Source organism: Solanum stenotomum, chromosome 2 (genome assembly GCF_019186545.1).
Source record: "Solanum stenotomum isolate F172 chromosome 2, ASM1918654v1, whole genome shotgun sequence".
Taxonomy (NCBI): Eukaryota; Viridiplantae; Streptophyta; class Magnoliopsida; order Solanales; family Solanaceae; genus Solanum; species Solanum stenotomum.
This window is the reverse complement of record NC_064283.1, coordinates 58,232,641-58,248,924: the sequence shown is the minus strand read 5'-3', so window position 1 is coordinate 58,248,924 and position 16,284 is coordinate 58,232,641. Positions and strand designations below refer to the sequence as shown.

Below are 16,284 nucleotides of genomic sequence, written 5' to 3'. Positions count from 1 at the left end.
CAAGAGATTGGCATGATGGAATATATACTAACTTTGCACTTGATATTGTTCATTGAAACTTGCAGATCTTGATAACTTCAATCACAATATGGATAGAAGCTTCTATTCAAATTGGCTCCTTAAATTTGCCTATGCTATCCTAATTGATATCTGAAGTTTACTATTTGATATGAAATTTGTGGTAGATGAGAAAATGTACATTGAGAATCATGGTTATGACTTTGATATTGTTCATTCAAACTTGCAGATCTTGAAAACTTTAATCACAGTGTGGATAGAAGCTTCTATTCTAACTAAACTACTTAAAGCTAGCCTTTGTTACCTTAGCTGTTATATAAATCTCGATATTTGATAGCAGTGGTTAATGAGCAACTGTTTTATGATATTTGAGATGTCTACTGAAGGACGTAACCAAGTAGACAAAGTATTGACTAAATCCCACTCTCGATGATTTGTGTCTTTCAGGTGATATTCGTAGTTGATGCTAGTGGGAGTATGGCATTGAATAGAATGCAGAATGCCAAAGGAGCAGCACTTAAGCTACTTGCAGAGAGTTATACAAGCAGAGATCAGGTCGACTTTCAATCCTAATAGTACTGTAATCTGTTAACACTGAATGTGATATTTGCCCCAAATTTTACTACTGTCATATTCCTTTATAAAATTGTCTCTCTGTCCACCGGCAGCAAAAAATATTTTGCTTCGGTATATGTTAAATTGTTAACTTAGACTCGGGATCTAACATAGTAATCTTTTTAATCATTGAGGATGAAAGGAAAGAAATAGAGAAAACTAACATACATTTAAGTGAGTGGGGAACAAAGAGAGGAGAGAGAATCTTAGTTGGATCATGGACGGAAAAATTAGTTAAGCATTTCTTTATAACTTCATAACAGGTATGGCCCTGAATAATTTAGTCAGTAGATATGTCCTTGGTGTTCTATTTCACTTGCAAATCAAAAGAGTAAAGGAATGTTACTTAAGACGGAAAACAACTAGTGATTGATCTGAAACAGACAGCTTGTAAAAGGTTATAGTACTAAAGTAAGGCTCATGTTCTTTCCATGTGGTGATTTTTTTATATGTGCACTTGCTGCATACACTTGAAGAGGTTGCTTTTGTTCTCTAAACAAAGTAAAAATTCCTTTAGTCATCTACTTATCAGCCATTCTCCTTTTTAGATTCTTTGTGACTACAGTCCATTGATTTAATCCATTTCTCAATCTCTTTCTTTTCCTTATTGGTTAATTTCTAGCTGAGCCTGATGGTATCCATGAGCTTGTCTCCTCGGCATAGATTATTTGGGGAGACCATAGGAAATTTCTTATTATGTTAATGATAAACTTTATACAGGTCTGTATCATTCCCTTCCGAGGAGATGCTGCTGAAGTTTTGTTGCCACCTTCTAGGTCAATATCGATGGCAAGAAATCGTCTTGAAAAACTTCCCTGTGGTGGGGGTTCACCCCTTGCTCATGGGCTTACAACGGTATGTGAATTGGATCAGTTTCTATTGCTGCGGATGATATCAGATTTTCTCTTCAATTTTATTTTGCGTGGTGAATGTATGATTGTAGTTTCTTTGGTTTATACAGACATAACACACACATGTTTATTTCCATTATTTAGAAGAATTGGCCCCATTCAGATGATCTTGGCTGACTAGACAAACAGTACACTTGAAGTAAAATTTGAAAACTTAAGAAGATAATTACTTTTAGAATTGGATTAGTATCCCTTGTAATTTCCACATGACGACCTTCCCTCTAGGTGCTATAATTTTGTTAGTCTTGGAGTAATGACTACCCAACTTCCACCCCACCACATGTAAAACGATTAGTACACAGAGTAAAAATTGAACATGCAAAGATATCTTAGAAATTAGAATCTTGGTCTAGTTCACTTTAGATGAACAGTTATTCAGTCAGATTAGTTGTCTAATTTTAGTTTCTCTTATATAGAAAATTTTGAAGTACTTCTACCTTCAATTGACTTCAAATGTAAACAAGAAATGCTTCTCTTGCCAATGCTATGAGGACAGTGTCCTAGGAGTAATTAGTTATGGAAACATCTTTTTCAAATTTGGTCTTGTCGCCTCTCTACATAAGCTCTCAAACCTTTCTATATTCTAAAAGTAACAAACTTTCTATATAATAATCAGTGTTCTGAATAGCCAATTATTATTTTATTCTGGAGAAATGGGAATGTATTCCCTGTTTTATTTAAGTTCTGTAAATAATATATGGTATCATGTGTTCTCTTTGTTGCTTGAAGGTTTTCATCCATGAACTTTTGTCTAGACTTAAGTTATTATTCTGGATTTAGATATTGAGGACTAAGAATTAGCTAAAATATTGGCCAAATGAAATCCTACATTCCAAGTTCTTATTGAAAATCTTGATTTTTTTGTTGCTAATACAGTAAAAACCTCATAAATAATGTTTAATAACTGATAGCCTTTCTCTCTCTTGGGACTATCAATTCTAGAGAGTCAATTTTGTATGTTGTGGAAAGTAACTCATATAACAGACTGCACAAGGCTTCCCAATTACTAGGTGTATCAAGGCGTCAACATACATAGCCTCGTCCTTGGCCGGCAAAACACTCTTTTAAAACATGGTTACGTGGCCTACAGGTCAAAACAATCAACTTTACTTGCTTACACAGAGGGTCACATTCTTGCATTCTACCTTTTCTTTCTAACGAACATCAAGATTGCTGCAGCTTTGGGTAAAGGAATTTTCTAATTTTGATGATTTCTGTTATATGATAGCTTTAGCTAACTTTTTTCAGGCAGTTAGAGTTGGGATGAATGCAGAAAAGAGTGGTGATGTTGGACGTATCATGATTGTTGCAATTACAGATGGTAGAGCTAACATATCTCTTAAAAGATCCAATGATCCTGAAGCTGAAGCTTCCGATGTACCCAGGCCTTCTGCTCAAGAGCTGAAGGTAAATAACCAAATTGACATTCTTTAAATTCCTTGGTACCCTACTTGAAATACAATTGCTTATTTTGACTTGAAATTAGAAAAGCCTACTTCAAGTTACACCTATGCCTCAGAGTTCCCACACAACATAAATGACTTCTCTTGGTTCTAAATGCTACATGACTTGCCTAGTGTTTATGTCAAAGTGACGTGCTGGCAGAAACAGATCGCCTTGGCTATAGTGTCTTCTTACATACTTGAATTTTCAAGTTAATGAACTAAGAATTGTTTCCTCCAAATTTATATTAAATGGACATTAGTTAAAGCATTACTGGCATCAACTATTTCACCTTGAAGGCACAATTGAGCTAATTTTAGGTTTTGAAGCAACAAAAAGATGTACTTGAGTTTGAGATTTCTATGAGCCTCTAAACCAAGTGGTCAAATGTAAGGTTAAAGGACATAAGGTTTAAGCTTGATTAGTTCAACCTTTATGATTCTCATCACTGAACTCATTGTTTTTTTAGTATTATGTGTTTAGAATTTAATATTTGTTAACAGTTTAGTGATTTTTTACATATACATCGATGCTTTGTAATATCACATGGCCAGTGGGGATTCATTTAACTGACCCCATCCAACTTGTTTGGGACTTGTTACAAAATGTACATAGTCATAGCTACTCATAGCATAATTATAGGTAGAGATCTTTAGGGATCTTAGAGATATTTAGGGATATTTTCTGATTTTATTTCTTTAGATAGATTTACATGTACACCTACAAATAGCTCTTATTCTTGGAATAATAGAACAAGGAAATTGGTCCATTGTCTCTATATTTTACATGGTATCAGAGCATTATATGTTCTTTATCAGTCAGAAAGCTCACCGGAGCTTGCCGGAATCCGGTCAGTGTCCGTGAATGAAATTAGTGAGCTAAAATTTAGTTTCTGCCACGCGTGAGTGGACCAAACTTGGTCCAGCTTTCTTTTCCAGCATCGGCTTGTCATTTCTGGCTGATTGGTGGTGATCCCCTAATTATAGGACCAATTTTTCTGAGAAGAAAACCCTCCAAACAGAATCTGTGGACCTCTTTGGTCAGGTTTGAGACTTCTCTGTTTGTTGCTAATTATACTTGATTATGGAAATTGTGTATGAGTGCAGCAGTGGAATTGTTGCTTGATCAACTTGTGAGTTGATATTGTTTGTTGGAGGTGATTTGAAGCTTATTTGGGAAATTATTTCCAGAGGGTCATTGAGTTTGGCTACTGTCAGTTTCTTTTTTGTGTTATTAGGCTGCTGTTTGTTTGTTTGGGGATTTTGAAACACTTTCAAATATGGTTGGTAAAATGATTGATCGGTTAAACGTTGCTGCTCCACGTTCATTATCCGACAAAATGGTTTTGGTTTCGATTGAGGAGTTTGCCAAATTTTCTCAATATCAGGAATCTTTGAAGGAATCCGCTTCTGTTAATTCCTTTGTTAGGTCAGATAAAACATGTCTTATCAGCTCTTCTAATAAATGGGTAATCGATTCAGGTGCTACAAATCATATGACAGGGAATCCTAATATTTTCTCTAGCTTTAGATCACACAAAGCAGCCTCTCCTGTTAGTGTAGCTGATGGATCAACTTGTAATAGTGTTGGATTCGGTACTGTGCAACCAACCTCGTCTATTACTCTGTCATTTTTACTAAGTCTACCAAAATTGGCATTTAATCTGATTTCTGTTAGTAAAGTTACGAGAGAACTTAATTGTTATATCTCGTTCTTTCCCGATTATTGTTTGTTTCATGATCTTATAACAAATCAGATTATTGGTAAAGGACATGTTTCCGATGACCTTTATATCCTTGATGAGTGAGAGTCTCCATCTATTGCCTGCTCTAGTGTCGTGTCTCCATTTGAGGCACATTGTCGACTGGGACATCCTTCGTTACCTTTGTTGAAAAAGCTTTGCCCTCAATTTCAGAATATTTCCTCATTGGAATATGAGTCATGCCAATTTGCAAAACACCATCGCATCTCATTAGGTCCAAGGGTTAATAAGAGAGTCGAGTCAGCTTTTGAGTTAGTTCATTGATGTTTGGGGACCATGTCCTGTTGTTTCCAAAACTGGGCATAAATATTTTGTCACATACTTTATGAAGAGCAGATCTGAAGTGTTCACTCACTTTTCTGCCTTTTGTGTTGAAGTCAAAACTCAATTTGATGCCAAAGTGCGTATTCTAAGGAGTGATAATGCTAAAGAATATATGTCAGAATTATTTAGGTCCTACATGAGACAACATGGTATTCTCCATCAATCTTTATGTGTTGATACACCCTCTCAAAATGGGGTTGCCGAGAGAAAGAATAGGCATCTACTTGAGACAGCTCGGGCACTGCTGTTCCAAATGAAGGTTCCTAAGCAATTTTGGGCTGATGCCATCTCTAATGCTTGTTTTCTTATCAATCGCATGCCATCAACTGTATTGGTCGGTAATATGCCGTATAATATTCTTTTTCCAAACAAATCATTATTTCCAGTGGAACCTAAGGTGTTTGGAAGCACATGTTATGTTCGAGATGTTCAACCATCTATTACCAAGTTGGATCCTAAAGCATTAAAGTGTGTTTTTTTGGGCTATTCTCGCCTTCAGAAGGGGTATCGGTGTTATTCTACTGAACTTGGTAAATATTTAGTATCAACTAATGTGGTATTTTCAGAGACTACACCATTCTTTTATGCACCTCCAAACTCTACAAGTCAGGTCAGGTTACTCGTGTTGTAATAGAACAATCAATTGATATTGTTCCTCTATCTCCTAGTTCTTTTATTGAGCATCAATCGACCATTGTGCCGTCACAACCTACTCAATCTGCACTAGCAAGATCACCAATTGTTCAAGCTTACTCAAGGAGGCGAGAGATAACGATACATACCCTACANGTTGTAACAGAACAATCAACTGATATTGTTCCTCTATCTCCTAGTTCTTTTATTGAGCATCAATCGACCATTGTGCCGTCACAACCTACTCAATCTGCACCAGCAAGACCACCAATTGTTCAAGCTTACTCAAGGAGGCGAGAGATTAACGATACATACCCTACATCAACTCCATCATCAGATCCTTTTCCATTTGATCCTTCAGAAAGTTTGGACCTTCCTATTGCTCTTCGGAAAGGTACACGTCAGTGCAAATCCGCATATTCCATAGCTAACTTTGTTTCTTATGATCACTTATCTCCTGCATCTAGTTGTTTGGTTGGCACTCTAGACTCTGTGACTATCCCTAAAACAGTAAAAGAAGCCTTGAATCATTCTGGATGGCATAATGCAATGCTTGAAGAGATACATGCTCTAGATGAAAAGCATAGTTGGGATTTGGTGGATTTACCCAAGGGAAAGAAAGCAGTAGGATGCAAATGGGTTTTTACCGTCAAAGTCAATCCTGATGGCTCTATTGCAAGACTTAAGGCTAGACTTGTGGCTAAGGGCTATGCTTAGACTTATGGGGTAGATTATTCTGACACTTTCTCCCCCGTAGCTAAGCTCACCTCTGTTCGTTTGTTTATTTCCTTGGTTGCTTCTCAACATTGGCCTTTACATCAATTGGATATCAAGAATGCTTTCCTTCACGGTGATCTACATGAAGAGGTGTATATGGAGCAACCACCTGGGTTTGTTGCTTAGGGGGAGTATGAAAAAGTTTGTCATCTAAGAAAATCTCTATATGGTCTAAAGCAGAGTCCTCGTGCATGGTTTGGAAAATTTAGAGATGTAGTTCAAGAATTTGGGTTGAAGAAGAGCAAGTGTGATCACTCAGTCTTTTACCGACAATCAATAACTGGTATTATTCTTCTAGTTGTCTATGTTGATGATATTGTGATTACATGAGACTAGAATTTCTTCTCTCAAGCAGTTTTTACATGCCAAGTTTCATACCAAAGACTTGGGACAACTGAAATACTTCTTAGGTGTAGAAGTAGCCAGAAGCAAGAATGGGATTTTCTTATCTCAAAGAAAGTATGTACTTGACCTACTTGCAGAAACTGGTAAGTTGGGAGTAAAATCGTGTGGCACACCAATGGCTCCTAATGCACATCTTACTAAGGATGATGCTGAGCCTTTTGATGATCCAGAAAGATACAGAAGGTTGGTTGGGAAACTAAACTACCTTACTGTGACTCGTCCAGATATTGCCTATGCAGTCAGTATTGTTAGTCAATTTATGTCTATACCAACAGTCAAACATTGGGCTGCCTTGGAACAAATTCTATGTTATTTGAAAGGAGCCCCTGGCCTTGGCATATTGTATAGTGACCACAGACATACTCGTGTTGAATGCTTTGCAGATGCAAATTGGGCAGGATCAAGAATTGATAGAAGATCGACTACTGGCTATTGCGTCTTTGTTGGTGGAAATCTAGTATCTTGGATGAGTAAGAAACAAAATGTTGTATCTCGATCTAGTGCAGAGTCCGAGTATAGAGCTATGGCTCAGTCCACATGTGAAATACTATGGATACAACACCTTTTAGCTGAGGTTGGTTTGAATCCTTCTTTTCCAGCAAAACTTTGGTGTGATAATCAGGCTGCTCTACACATTGCCTCAAATCCAGTGTATCATGAACAGACAAAACATATTAAGGTTGATTGTCACTTTGTCCATGAGAAGATTGAAGAGAACGTGATTTCTACTGGCTATGTGAAGACAAGAGAGCAATTGGGTGATATATTCACGAAGGCTTTGAATGGAACTCGGGTGGAATATCTTTGTAACAAGTTGGGCATGATTAATATCGATGCTCCACCTTGAGGGGGAGTGTTACAAAATGTACAGTCATATCTACTCATAGCATAATTATAGGTAGAGATCTTTAGGGATCTTATAGATATTTAGGGATATTTTCTGATTTTATTTCTTTAGATAGATTTACATGTACACCTACAAATAGCTCTTATTCTTGGAATAATAGAACATGGAACTTGGTCCATTGTCTCTATATTTTACAGGACTGAAGCGTAGTTGTACATTGATGCTTTGTAATATGTTGGGTTCAGTTGAACCCATTGACCCTATGCTACATCCGTCTTTCTTTAAGTAGAACAAATCATTACGCTTTCTCGATCATCATATTTTTTAAGGTTCATTGCAATGTTTTTGTAGGACGAAATTCTCGAGGTGGCTGGTAAAATATACAAAGCAGGAATGTCTCTCCTTGTCATAGATACAGAAAATAAGTTTGTTTCTACAGGTTTTGCCAAAGAAATCGCGAGAGTAGCTCAAGGTTTGTCGTTTACTAGTTTTGCTTCTTGTAATTCTTCAAAATGCTAGTACTATATCTCTGACAAATTGTCTTCTGCATTGTTGATTCCCCAGGGAAGTACTATTATTTGCCAAATGCTTCAGATGCTGTGATTTCTGCAGCAACAAAAGATGCATTATCAACATTAAAGGAATCCTGACTTGAAACTTGATCAAATATAATTGTAAATGTTGTTTTTGATAATAGAGTATTGAGAGGATTTATAAGCATACTTGAAAATTCTCATCTTCTTTTTGTACTAATAGAACTTTTTTATTTCAAATGTGAAATCAGGATAATGAAGATTCTTTTTTTGGGCATCAATTTTGGTTTCAAAGGAACAACTTGTCACTATTTTTTTAGGTGGCCACCACCACTTTAGGTGTCTAATTGACAAATGTATTGGTCAGTATAATCTCGTATATTCACATATTCTCTACAAGAATTCTGTTTTATCATCAAAAAGGTATTGTGTCAACTTTAAGGGACCATCTTGGTATATGACCTAAATAAAAACCCTAAATCCTTGGAAAGAATCTAATGAATAACTAAGTTACTTTTGCATTTTAATTTGTAGTAGGTAACTTTATCTTACATTCAAGATTTACAAATTCCTATTGTCATACTTTGAATAATTTGTACATCCATTTTTACGAAGGCTACCTCAAACGATGTTGTTTAAAGGTAGCATTTTGAAAAGGGGTAAAATAGTAAAAGAATGAACAAAATCCTCTCATTGTATAAAGTACAACCAATTGTGAATCTAGGAATTTTTCAAGAAACACAAGGTTGAAAATATAAAAAAATATATATATAGTGTAATTTTTTTATGACAAATGTCCAATTGATCATTCTTCACATTATGTGGCTACACCACTGAGTGCGACCAGATCCATCCTATCAAAGTGTTCATGATATTCATTATCAATCTTGATTTGTATTTACTTACGGGGAATCGTATGTACACGATTAATTAAGGGTCTCGAAAAGAAAAACAGAGGGTCATTGAATAATTCATTTTCCTTTATGTCTTTCGTTATTTACTTAAGTTTAAATAAGAACATGAGATCATTACCAACTTGATGCACAATTTTTTGTAAATGTGATATATTTTGAGGCTCATTATTAACTTACATCTTACTTATAAAATCATAAAAAAGTATAAATGAATAGTTGATGGGGAAAATTTTCTAAAAAGTAAGGGTAAAAGGATATGCTATGGTTGAAATGAAAATGACAAGAATGATTTATTAAAATATCAATCTCCTCTTAATAAGTAGTTGCTAGCTTTCAAGAAATACAAATTGATTTATAACAATCATTTAAACTATCTATTTCTGAATGAGGCCTTCACCAATTTTTGCCATTAATACTAGATCAAACTGTTTCCTACTCCTATCTAACATTTCAGGCGTTGTCTTACTACCAAGTGCATTCTGACAGGCACTCACAAATCTGGGACACTTAAAAAGTGAATTTTCCAAGCCATTATAATCCTTTTTAGCTAATGCTTGAATAGAATCTTGGAGTAAACTTGTCAACAATTCATAGCTTGTTACACAAATGGCATACAAATCTTGGGTCACTTTGTCTTTTGCTTCTGCTTTAGCTTTTTGTACGAAGGCATGATTGTCGTTAGCATTTTGTAACGATTGACTAAGAGAAGCCTGCGTTATTTCATCAGGGACATATGGATGAGTAGGTAAAATTTGTTTGAAAGTGCTTAAGCAAAATTGAAGATCTTGTACTTGTTTACATATACTTTCTATTAGTGCTTCGTCTGCACGAAGGTCACACAAAGAGGTTTGAAAGTTGAAAATATTTGAAACAAGTACTAAAAGAAAAAAGTATGGAGTAAAAAAAGAGGCCATTTTAATTTCTTGAATAATTGTTGCTTTGATATTTGAAGTGAATGAAAGTGAATATATATATAGAGAGAGAGAAAAGGGATGCAATCTACATGTTGGATCATATTTATGTCAAGTAAAATAAATTAATATCTAGTAAATACTAACTTCATTTACTAAATTTTTCTTTGACTAAGAGCCGGTTTGGATTGATTTAAAAAAATAGTTTTTAAATCAAAAATAAAAAGTCAAACTTAAATGACTTTTAAGTCAAAAAATAAAAAATAGGGGAGACCTACTTTTGTTTTTTTTGACTTATTTTAAGTCATTTTTGACCTTGTCAAACACTTTCTCACTTATTTTAAGTTATTTTTTATATTTGTTAAACACTTTCAGAAGTTAAAAATTGAATTAAAAGTAGGTTTGACCAACTTTTAAGCCAATTTAAACACCCTCTAAATTTGTTAATTATAATGCTTTGACTCAATTTGTCAAAACATTATAATAACAAATTTATTTCAAGATTTCTTTCCAAACATATTTTTATCTTAGGCATATTCCCTCAATTCTATTTTATTTAGCTTTTATAAAAAAAAATTATTTGTACATTTCAGCAAATCAAAAGAAGGTTTTTTTCCCCCCTAATATTACTCTTATCACTAAATAACACTATGAAGTAATAGTAGTCAAACCTAGTGTTGAACCAAGTAAAATGAAACAGAGAGAGTATAATCTAACATATAGAATGCAGAGTCTTTGCATAAAATACATCTACACAAGTATGTTGTTTTTTGCCGCACATACAAGGTTGCCAAAGATGTTAAATTGATGTTAATTTAGAACATGTTCACCAACAAGGGTTGTGGTGGGTAAAATAGGATCCTACAACCCTTAATCAAAGGTCTCCACCTCGAGTCCTAAGTATGGAAAAACTCATGTTAGGGCACGTTTCCTCCCTTAAATGGACCTTACGCAACATGTTCTGATTTTCATGTTTTGTGTCATATTAACACTCATATCTAATAATGAGTACATATATTACATAGACAACTCAGAATGAACTTTTTGACAAGTTTAGGAGATTTTCTACAGCTTCAACCTATATTAATTGTTTACTTTCATGTTTTTGTGGTTGTAATTGATAGGCCATATCAATTTGATGTATCCTTTTACTTTGGTTTCAAAGTTAATTAGAACATCAAGTAAAATTATTTATTTAAATGATACATAAATATTCATATGAAACTCGCACCAACAATGGTTCACACTCCATTGATACAAACTATTGAAATCAAGATAACATCTCATATTATGTAGTATGAAAAAGACTTGAAACAACAAATATTGAGTGATGTGCCATTTTCACTAGACAAAACTTTTCACATAATCTTTTGAAGAGAGAGTCTTTTCGAAGAGTCCTTCACAAGAAGCTGCAAATTAAAGGACAAAGGTAAACCATCAGAAAGGAGTGCAACCAGTAGAGAAGTCGAAATTTTGCTAATTAGGTGTTAAAGATTTAATATGTATCTATAAAATGTAACTTTTAACTTATATATGCAGGTATTATACAAAGAACAACCCTTACGTCTATGTAGAAAATTACTAATCAATATACCTAACTAATGAGATTCTTAGGTTCAGTAGATACATCAAGTGTTGAATGGAAGCTGAGGTTAATACTGAGTTAGTAGTATATCTTGATTTTTCAAGTAACAGAGGAATTGTTACCTTCTGAATGCGTTGGCCTGTCTGTCGACCTCAAATGGAGGCACACCATATAAAAACTCATAGCAAATGATTCCTAGGGTCTAATTATCAACTGCATAATCATGAGCTTTGTTCTCCACCATTCTGATGCTAAATAGTCCAGAATTTCGCACATTGTATGTCTCTTGCTTCTTGATTGTACAGACCATCAAAGTCTGCAATCTTCAAGCGACCTTGCATTTCATGTGATGATCTGATTAATATTTGAGGAGAACAAGCAATAGGATGTGACATACTATGGCAGCTTGTTTCCCAAGAAGGCGATCAGCCTTCCTAAGCTATATAACTCACTGTTAGGAAAACACGGATAAATACAAAAATATATATGGTCAAAATAATGGAAATAAAATGGGAAAATAATGACACCAAAATTTTAATGTGGAAACCCGTCTAAATAAGGGAAAAACCACGGGCTAAGAGGAGCAACTGATATCACTATAGTANAGCTGAAGAGCCCCTTTTATAGATGCAATTGCATTGCACTATTCAAAAATCATGCCACCAAAAATTTGCATTGCTTCAAACTTTGTTGACAAAAGAAAAAAGGTTTGCAACTATTGTTGACAAACAAATTCAGCTGTGTTTTCTTTATAACAATTGCAGCCGCAATTGTTGACCCAAAAACTCATGGGATGGACCCCACAAATCTCCCCCTCCAGTCCCATGTACTAGAAGGAGGTATCTTCATCTTCTCAGAGAGAACTCATGCCAACAAGTTCTTTGCATAACTCGAACTTATCCCTTGTTACCACTTTGGTCAGCATATCTGCAGGATTCTCATTTGTAGAGATCTTTTCAACCTGCATAAATTCGTCTTCTATCTTTTCTCGAATCCAGTGATATCTCACGTCTATGTGTTTCGTCCTTGCATGGTACATAGAGTTCTTGCTCAAGTCTATTGCACTTTGACTGTCACAATAGACGACATACTCCTTTTGATGCAAGCCAAGCTCTTGAAGAAATTACTTGAGCCATATCATTTCCTTGCCAGCTTCGGTAGCCGCAATATACTCAGCTTCAGTTGTAGATAGTGCAACACACTTCTGCAACTTCGACTGCCATGATATAGCTCCCCCTGAAAAAGTAAACAAATATCCAGTAGTGGATTTTCTATTATCAAGGTCACCTGCCATATCAACATCTGTATAGCCCTTCAAGATTGGATCTGATGCTCCAAAACACAAGCATTCATCTGAGCTTCCTTTAAGATAACTGAGTACCACTTCACAGCTTTCCAATGCTCTTTTCCTGGATTGTCGAGAAATTTACTGACAACACCAACTGCGTGAGCAATATCAGGTCTAGTGCATACCATTGCATACATTAGACTTTCGACGACGGAGGAATATGGAACTTTGGCCATGTTCTCTCTTTCCTCCCTAGTTGTAGGACACATCTTCTTGCTCAACTTCATATGACCAACAAGAGGTGTACTAACAGACTTAACATTTTTCATATTGAAGCACTCTAGTACACGTTAAATGTACTTTTTCTGTGACAAAGAAATCTTCCTTTCATCTCTGAGACGAGTAATTCTCATGCCCAAAATTTGTTTGGCATGACCCAAGTCTTTCATAACAAAAGACTTACACAACTCTTTCTTCAACTCGTCAATCTTGGAAGTATTCTTGCCCACAATCAACATATCATCCACATACAACAAGAGGATGATAAAATCATTGTCTGAAAATTTTTGTACAAATAAACAATGATATGAAGAAGTCTTCTTATAGCCTTGCTCCCCTATAACAGATTCAAATTTCTTGTACCACTGTCTAGGAGCTTGCTTTAGGCCATAAAGACTCTTTTTTGAGTTTGCACACAAAATTTTCTTTACCTTCTACTTTGAAGCCCTCAAGTTGTTCCATATAAATTTCTTCTTCTAGGTCACCGTGAAGGAAAGCCGTCTTCACATCCATCTGCTCAATCTCTAAATTAAGACTAGCAACCAAACCTAGAACTGTACGAATCGAGGACATTTTCACAATATGAGAAAATATTTCGTCAAAGTCAATACCCTTTCTTTGACCAAATCCCTTGACAACCAATCTAGCTTTGTACCTTGGCTTCAAGTTGTGTTCTTCAACTTTAACTTTGAACACCCACTTATTCTTCAAAGCTCTCATGCCCTTGGGCAATTTTACCAACTCATAAGTGTGGTTCTCATGCAGAGACTTCATCTCATCTTGCATGGCTTCAATCCATTGATCTTTGTGCTCATCTTCTATGGCCTCCTCATAACATTGAGGTTCTCCCTCATCAGTGAGTAATACATACTCATTGGGTGAATAACGAGAGGAAGGAACCCGCTGCCTTGTGGACCTCATGAGCAGAATATTTGATTCGTCCACAACTTTATGAGCATGAGGATCATCAATAACAATATCATTGTTATTATCAACATCAACATGTTGACTCGATACATGATTATGGGCGTCACCGTGATCATCAAACCCAACAACATCATGCATACTTGTGTGAGCAACTTCTTCTAGATGAACTATACCATCAAAACTTCAAGATTCTGGCTTCTCCGCTTTGTCAATATCTTCAATTGTTTGATTCTCCATGAAAATAATATCATGGCTTCTCACAAGTTTCTTCTCAATTGGATCATATAGCCTGTAACCAAATTCATCAAGGTCATATCCAACAAAGATGCACTGCCTTGTCTTGGCATCTAACTTTGACCTCTCATCTTTCGGCACATGTACAAAAGCTTTACAACCAAATACTCTCAAATGGTCATAGGAAACATCATTTCCATACCAACAATTTGGTACATCACTTTTCAAAGCAACAACATGAGATAGATTAATAACATGTGCAGCGGTCAATAAAGCCTCACCCCAAAATGAGTTCGACAACTTTGCTTCAGAAAGCAAATATCTAACTCTTTCCATCAATGTTCTGTTCATCCTCTCAGCCAAACCATTAAGCTGATGAGTCTTAGGAGGAGTCTTCTGGTGTCTAATACCTTGATGCTTGCAGTATTCGTCAAATGGTCCACAATATTCACTATTATTATCAGTACGAATACATTTCAGTTTCTTTTCAGTTTCTCTTTCAACTGATGCCTGAAACTGCTTGAAGACACCTAACACTTGGTCTTTAGTCTTCAAGACATAGACCTAAAGTTTTCTCGAGCAGTCGTCAATAAAAGTGACAAAGTAGAGTGCACCACCCAATGTCCTTGTCTTCATTGGACCACACAAATCAGAGTGCACTAATTCAAGCAACTCTGTCTTTCTTGAAGGAGGGTAAGACTTAAAGGAAACTCTATTTTGTTTACCAGCCAAGCAGTGCTCACACTTTTCTAATTTAGCACTTTTGAAATTTGACAATAATTTCTTCTTGGCTAGAACATTAAGTCATTTCTCGTTGATGTGGCTAAGCCTCTTGTGCCATAACGTTGAAGAGCTATCGCTTTCAACCACATTCACCATATCAACACAAGCAGAGGCCGTAGTCCAGTATAGACCACGACGTTTGTTACCACGAGCCACAACCAAGGAACCCTTAATGAATTTTCATTTTCCATCACCGTAGGTAGTACTAACATATCCTTCATCATCCAAAACACCAACAGAAATCAGGTGTAGACGAACATCAGGAGCATGTTTCACATTGTTCAAAACTAGTTTAGTTCCAACACTAGTTTTCAAACAAATTGTACCAATATCGACCACCCTAGAAACAGTCTCATTACCCATACTCAAGGTTCCAAAATCACCAGGAGTATAGGAAAGAGAAAAAATCCTTCTTTGATGTCACGTGAGATGCGACACCAGTGTCCACAACCTAGCTTGACTCATCACAAGCAATATTTATCATATATGCATCAAGGACGGTAACAAGATCTTCGGTGGTGACGGTGGCTAGGCAATTTTCATTGCCATCTTCTTTAGTTTCCTCTTTGTTTTCGTTTTCCCTCTTCAACTTCCTGCAGAACTTCTTTGTGTGCCCTTTCATGCCACAATGAAAGCACTCAATATCCTTAAGTTTGCCTATGGATTTGCTTCTATTTTGTTCTCTATTCTGAGAACCACGAGTTTTGTTTCTCCCCCTAGAGCTAGTTATCAGGACATCCGACGAAGAAGAACCTTGAAATTTTCTTCTCATCTCTTCGTTCAAGACACTACTCTTGGTAGAATCCATTGAGATCACACCATCCGGAGCAGAATTTGACAATAAAGTTCTAAATATTTCCCAAGAGTCTGGTAGGGAACCAAGTAGAAGCAAGCCTTGAATTTCTTCATCAAATTTAATGTCCATAGCACATAATTGGTTCATGATCCCCTGAAAATTATTCAGATGGTCTGTCATCGGAGAACCATCATGATACTTTAAACTCAGCATCTGCTTTATTAAGAACATTTTGTTGTTGCCAGTCTTCCGAGCATACAAACTTTCAAGATGCTCTCATAGGGTTCGAGCATGTGTCT

General features: G+C 35.8%; 1 protein-coding gene across 2 annotated transcripts in view; it reads left to right on the top strand.

Annotated features, from left to right (window-relative positions):
- Positions 1-16,284, top strand: part of LOC125854418 (magnesium-chelatase subunit ChlD, chloroplastic) — a 39,491-nt gene that overhangs the window by 9,489 nt on the left and 13,718 nt on the right. The window contains exons 11-15 of one of the 2 annotated variants that reach the window (XM_049533956.1): positions 466-573; positions 1,354-1,488; positions 2,793-2,951; positions 8,087-8,207; positions 8,300-8,508. In XM_049533956.1, the coding sequence (XP_049389913.1) occupies positions 466-573; positions 1,354-1,488; positions 2,793-2,951; positions 8,087-8,207; positions 8,300-8,385 (609 nt within the window). In that variant the 3' untranslated portion in view covers positions 8,386-8,508. Of the gene's footprint in view, positions 1-465; positions 574-1,353; positions 1,489-2,792; positions 2,952-8,086; positions 8,208-8,299; positions 8,509-16,284 lie in introns of those variants that run through there. The other variant, XM_049533957.1, reaches the window with a different exon arrangement.